Source organism: Nelumbo lutea, chromosome 2 (genome assembly GCF_056320005.1).
Source record: "Nelumbo lutea isolate HS-2025 chromosome 2, American lotus-T2T, whole genome shotgun sequence".
Taxonomy (NCBI): domain Eukaryota; kingdom Viridiplantae; phylum Streptophyta; class Magnoliopsida; order Proteales; family Nelumbonaceae; genus Nelumbo; species Nelumbo lutea.
Genome location: NC_142685.1, coordinates 35,154,365 through 35,160,784, shown reverse-complemented (window position 1 = coordinate 35,160,784; position 6,420 = coordinate 35,154,365). Strand labels below are relative to the sequence as shown.

General features: G+C 39.7%; 1 protein-coding gene across 2 annotated transcripts; it reads right to left on the bottom strand.

Moving 5' to 3' along the window:
• Window positions 1–2,616: 2,616 nt before the first annotated feature.
• On the bottom strand, window positions 2,617–6,159 carry LOC148869816 (protein CLAVATA3 INSENSITIVE RECEPTOR KINASE 3-like). 2 transcript variants are annotated; one of them, XM_088973925.1, is made up of 11 exons: window positions 5,819–6,159; window positions 5,613–5,745; window positions 5,453–5,524; window positions 5,203–5,346; window positions 4,997–5,068; window positions 4,806–4,865; window positions 4,602–4,714; window positions 4,359–4,493; window positions 3,915–4,259; window positions 3,423–3,802; window positions 2,617–3,316 (listed from the first exon to the last, which is right to left on the bottom strand). In XM_088973925.1, the coding sequence occupies exons 1-11, from the start codon at window positions 6,045–6,047 to the stop codon at window positions 2,921–2,923; spliced, it is 2,079 nt and encodes a 692-aa protein (XP_088830051.1). In that variant the 5' UTR covers window positions 6,048–6,159; the 3' UTR covers window positions 2,617–2,920. The 2 variants fall into 2 exon arrangements, with proteins under 2 accessions (XP_088830051.1, XP_088830052.1); XM_088973926.1 differs by having other exon boundaries at window positions 5,613–5,729; window positions 5,819–6,142.
• Window positions 6,160–6,420: the final 261 nt, after the last annotated feature.

Genomic DNA, 6,420 nt, shown 5'->3' with positions numbered 1-6,420 from the left:
TTTATGGGTGGCAAACAACAAAGAGGAGATGAATAATACAATTTTCAAAAAAGATAAAATAATGTTATTAAGGTTTTAGTCTTTATGATTAGGATTAAGTGAAGTGATTATTTTAAAAGAAATACATGATACTATGTGGTGGGGGCTATACAAATATCATACATCTAAACAAGTCATTGTATGTTATATATTACATATAACATGTATTTATATATGACATGTACTATAGAGTCGGTTTTGGGTTAGGTCGGGTTGCATAAGGGGTCAACCCTAACCCAACCCGAAGTAAAATCGGGTTTATGAATTTCAACCATAACCCTGACCCGAACATCAACCCGACCCAACCCAACCTAAAATTTTCGGGTTGGATTCGAGCCAATCCGACCCAAGTTGCAACCTTAGTCTAGACATTAAACTAGACTGGTCCAAATTGCTCCAAAACATCCATTGGATTGGATTGGACCGGTCCATTTATAATGGACTCACATTGGATTGGATCAATTGGACCAAATCCAATTCAATTGACACTCCTACATCTTCCAACCTTAATTCTCTCTCATATGAGGATCATATCTTCCCATCTTAGTCTAGATTTATTTCATGGTTCAAGGCTCACATAATCAATAAATATACTTAGTTTTAAGCTTTAAGTTGATTCAAATAAAACGGTGGTAAGAAACATCCTACCAAACAGAAATTTGTGTATAGTACTATTGATACGTTTGCTTAGTTGGCATAAATGCTACCGAACAAAATTCATGGCAGTTTTATTAATTAGAAAATAATAATAATATTAAGTTATTTTCTATGAAAATGAGAAGAAACAACAATGATACCAAACACCACCCTAATGTCATAAAAGAATATGTATAAATAATATATTAAACGCATAGTTACAAATTAATATGTATAAAAATCAATTGATAGCATTGTTGTTTTATAAGAAAACGGTGGTAAGAAACACCCTAGCAAACAGAAATTTGTGTATAGTATTGCTTACATTTGCTTAGGTGGCATAAATGCTACCAAACAAAATTCATGGCCGTTTTCTTAGAAAATGACAATAACACTAAGTTGTTTTCTATAAAAATGGCAATTCAGCAATGTAGAAACTATAATGGTACCAAATACCACCCAAATGTCATAAAATAATAAATAATAAGCATAAGTAATATATTAAACATATAGGCTCCATTTGAAAGGAGTACAAATACAAATATGTAGAGTGCAAATATATTATTTTGTATGCATTTCTATTATACATATTTGTATTTGTGTAAAAATCAATTGATATATTATTTATACATGTGAATCATTAATTTGCTTGCTATTAAAAAAAATAAATAACTAATGAATAACACATTGAATTATCCAATTGACAAAGAATTCAACTTAATCATAATATATCAGCTAATGGTTATATAGCTGTTTTACAAATTACTAAACGCATTAAACCATTAATATGTTTTATTGTTTCAAAATTGAATCATTAATTAACAATTAATGCAATATATGTGGAATCTTAATCCAAAAATTATATCAGATCCATGGAAATGTTAGAAGATCCTAGACACTAATTATGTGCAATCTTCTCAACAAAATAATTCATATTCATAAATTTCAACTACTAAAATAACTATTCTGTGTTCATTAATTTTCATTTCTATGAACTATCAAAAATTTGAAAAATCATTTTTGGCATAAATTGTCAATCCATCTTATAGTTCTTCCCTATCATTATAACTATTTAAGACAAAAAAATTAATTTAATTTTCAGTTATCTTCATTTTTTTTTTCAAATCCATATATCTACTAATATAAAACATAAAAATTCACGAAGACCATTCTTTCCACTACTAAATGTGGGCCCAAACAAATCCACAAAAGGACTGTTGTTAGGTCAAGTGTTTTTCTGCCCACAGGGTCACAAAGCCCATGGTCGGATTCATCTCTCATAAAGAATTAAAGGTGTAAAATGGGCTGCGCTGGGCCGTGTTATTCCACGGACCATGTCCCCCTCCCTTGAGATATTTTGGGGGTTGACCTGATACGGTTCAAAGGCCGGGCTGATCCACAGGCTGAGTCATAGACCAAGTCAGACCATGGACCAAACCAAAATTATATATATAGCCTGCGGACCTAAAACCCTAAACCCGGCACAGCCAAAAAATCATGCCGGGCCACCCGATTTACAACTCTACAAATAATTGGATCAACCAGTAGCCAATTCCCTCAGATCGAGACGCCCTTTTTAGTTTTTTTTTACCAATTTCCCCCCAAAATTGCACGACACAATGATCCATTTGATGCCAGAGTCCGTCCACCACACGAACACCCTTCTCGCCTCTCAATTTTCGAAACGGAAAAGAAAAAGCAGACAAGGGCATTCTAAGAAATTCGGACAAAAGCCAAGGTCATTATTGTCACACAGAAAGTACACGTAGAAGCGTGACACAATGCAGACAAAAAAGAAGCTCCGAAAGTGACACGTAAAGCATACCAACCACGTGATCCTTCGTTCAAGGATGACCGAAAACGACTCCTCCGGTCCTCCCTCTAAATTCTTTCTCCCTCTTTCTCTCTCTAAAAATCGTCAAACCAGTCAAAGAATCAAACTGAAAATCAACTAACACATAACATCATCTTGGCCTTCGCTTTCAAGTTTCAAACACCTTGTTTCATACAAATACACCTGAGCTGAGCTTCTTCCCCTCTGTACGTTCTGTCCTTTGGTGAGGTAAGACACACGGAATCATCTTTCCCACTCTCCACCCTGCATGTCCTATACAACGCCGCAGTGCGCAAGACGCACCCCCAAACTTAAAATTTCTATTTACACCCTATAATCTTTCACGATTCTCATTTTCTCCCCTCTATAAAATAAATCAAAAAACAAAGAAGAAAAATAAGAGAAGCTTAATCATCTTGGACCAGAAAGCTCCATGGCATAGACGTCCAGAGAATGCTCATCATCATCATCCATGATGGCTGCTAACATGCTTGCATGGTCATCATCATCATGTCTTGACATGATCGGATGTGCTGCAGCTGCAGTACAAGCCATGCTACTGCTGTTATGATGATTGTTGGAGTTATGATGATGGTGATGGGCTTGTGAAGCCTCCCACTTCTCGGCCAGCCCATCACCTTCCAGCATTCGGACCACCTCGGACATCTTGGGCCGGTGGGCCGGGAGGTATTGAGTGCAGAGGAGAGCCACCTGCACCATCTCCCCCACCTCTATTCTGTCGTAGTTGCTCCCCAAATCCTTATCTACCAGCATCTCTACTCTCTTCTCCTGCTGAATCTTCTTCACCTGCCATTAATGGACGGTTCAGATCATTCCCAGGGTGGGTCCAGTTGTTTTGGGTCATGGGCCAAAATGGTCCCATCAAGGGTAGAGAAAAAGAAAGAGATCTTACCCAATCAAGCATTGCTCCTTTCTGATTAACGGCTTTACCGAACTCGAGCGCTCTCATGCCGGTGATGAGTTCCAGCAACAGAATTCCGAACCCGAACACGTCGGTCTTCTCCGATGACTGCCCCGTCGACAAGTACTCCGGCGCTATGTGGCCGACGGTTCCACGGACGGCGGTGGTCACGTGAGAGTCGGCATGGTCGAGAAGCTTGGCCAGACCAAAATCACCAACCACGGCCTCACAGTAGTCGTCCAGGAGCACGTTAGCAGCCTTCACGTCTCTGTGAATAATCTTGGGGTCGCACTGCTCGTGCAGATAAAGAAGACCCCTCGCTGCTCCAACGGCTATTCTCTTCCTGGTGTTCCAGTCCAGAGCAGGCTTACCTGTAAACACATCAGACGGGGGAGCTCACTATAATGCGCTGTAGGAGAAGCGGCGCACAATAGTAATGGGTACGAACTACAGAGAACGGACTACAGATGCAGAATTGCAGACCTCTGAGCCTGGCAGCGACACTGCCGTTTGACATGTAAGGGTAGACGAGGAGTCTCTCGTTGGAGGTGGCGCAGTAACCGAGCAGCCTCAGCAAGTTCCGGTGCACCGCCAGGCTTATCATCTCGACCTCCGTCTTGAATTGCAGCTCTCCGGCGGTTCCGCTCACGTCCTTGAGCCGCTTCACGGCCACCACCGTCCCATCTGTCAACCTTCCCTTGTAAACGTTGCCAAACCCTCCTTTGCCCAGTATGTTTTTCGGGCTGAAATTGTCTGTAGCTAATTGGAGCTCCCTCAATGTGAACTGTCTGAGGTTGCCTAGGCGTATCAGACCTTCCTCTTGCTTGTCTGTATCAGACCCAGATCGATTAAAGGATGGTATTAATGAGAATTTTGTGGGTTCTAGTTTTTTAATCAAAGATTGGTAATGGGTTTTGATTTGCTGACCATTTATGTTCAGTACGGTCTGTCTCTTCTGGTTCTTCCTCCACCAGATGAAGAGGGCAAGTGCAATCACGAGAAAAGATGTTGAACCGATGCTAGCCCCGATTGCAACAGCTAGTTTCTGGGCTTTGCTTTTGCCTGAAAAATGTGAAAATGCAAGAGCTGAGATTTCTAAGAATACCCAGAGAGAGAGAGAGAGAGAGAGAGAGAGAGAGAGAGAGAGAGAGGAGGGTTTGAGAGAGATACTCTTTGATGAACCAGTGGATGGATCAATGGAGAATGAGAGTGGAATAGGAATAGGTGTTCCAGAGCAGCCTTCAGCACTGGGGCTTCCGCACATGAGAGGGTTTCCCACAACACTAGAAGAAGAAACAACGAGTAACAAGAAGCGTAAGAGAAATTAAACTAGACAGAGGAAAAGAACAGTAAAGAGTTGCAGAGAAGCCTTACTTGAATGTTCTGGTGGGAAACTTGGGGACAGGACCTCTGAGGTTGTTAAAAGACAAGTCTCTGAGCAAAACACAAAACGAGAAAAGAAGAGAAGACAACCCCTTACTTGAGTTTGTTCAAAAGAAGCAATTTTCTTGTACAGAACGCAATCAGAAACTGTGCAGGTTTGAAGAAAGAGAATTAATTCTCACAAGAAAGTAAGCTGAGGGATTTTGGCCAAGGACACTGGGAATGCTCCGGATAAGCTGTTATTATTCAGCCTCCTACACGATTAAATACATGGAAACAAAGAAAAGATAAGAAGTAAGAGATTAGATGCAGAGGACTAATAAGAAAGAAGCATGGATTCAACAAAGAAAGAGATGAATAGCTCTTTGTGTTTATTCAAAAGGCTCACAGGTATAGCAAACTGCTGAGTTGACCCAGAGACACGGGAATGTTGCCGGAGAACCGGTTATTGGATAGATCCAACGTCTGAAGCTTGGGAAGGTTTCCGAGCTCCATCGGAATTTCTCCAGAAATGTTATTGTTCTGCAATAACCTGCAAATTTCAACCAAATAAGAAAATAATAAATGCATAATAAAAACCCAGATGGGTCTTTGAAAATTTCAATCGAATAGATGCTTTCTATATTCTCTTATCTTACAATTGTCGAAGATTTGTGAGGTTCCCAATTCTTCCAGACAGAGTTCCTGATAAACTCAGGCTTGGAACTCCCCTGCAATACCCATGAACTTGAGAAGCTACTTTTCTTTCTCTTCTCCAAAAAGTCTAAATATAAGAGGAGAAGTTGATATAGAACTTACAGGCCAATAACGAGGTTTTCTGGGGAACAAGTAATCATAGCCCAACTACAAGGATCGACCGAGTCTTCATCCCAGTTGTTCAGAACTCCATGGGGATCGTTCAGAGACCTTCTGATACTGATCAGAGCTTCCACTGATAAAAATGTGATAAATAAATAAATAAACAATATAAGCAAAGAAATTAAGTGAGCTGGACTAAAACTTACCTTCATGGTTTCGAGGTTCATAAGACAAAGAGAGGCTTGCAGAGGAAAGAATGAAGATGAGAACGATGAGCTTGAAATCCATGGATGTTGCAGCTGAGGACTTGAGAACATCTTTTACCGAAACCATGCTCTTTATCTCTAGCTTCTCTGCTTTATATCTATAAACTCTCTTTGTAAAGAAACATAAAAAATGAGAGAGGGAGAGAGAAAGAGAGAGGAAATCAGGCATATGATACGAGCTGTCAGAAGAGCGCAGAATTTGAGAGGTACTGAAGTGGCTACTGTACTCACTGAACCAACATGCCCCCCTTACTCATTCCACGGTTAGGGGGGAGAGGTCTGGAAAAGAAAGAAAAAGAGTTTCCTTTTTCTTATTCTTTTAATTTTTTTTATTATTTGTCTTCTTATACTTTATTATTTTTCAATTTGAACATTCAAACCAAAAAGAGAAAGACTACCAGAGAGATAATGACCCTGTTTAGATAAGCTTTTGCCTTTTAGCTTTATGTGGAAAACAAAATTGAGGCAAAAAAAGAATTTGAGCAATGGGGTAAGAATTGCTTTTAAAAAACATTATAATCTGAAGCCAAAACACTTCAGAG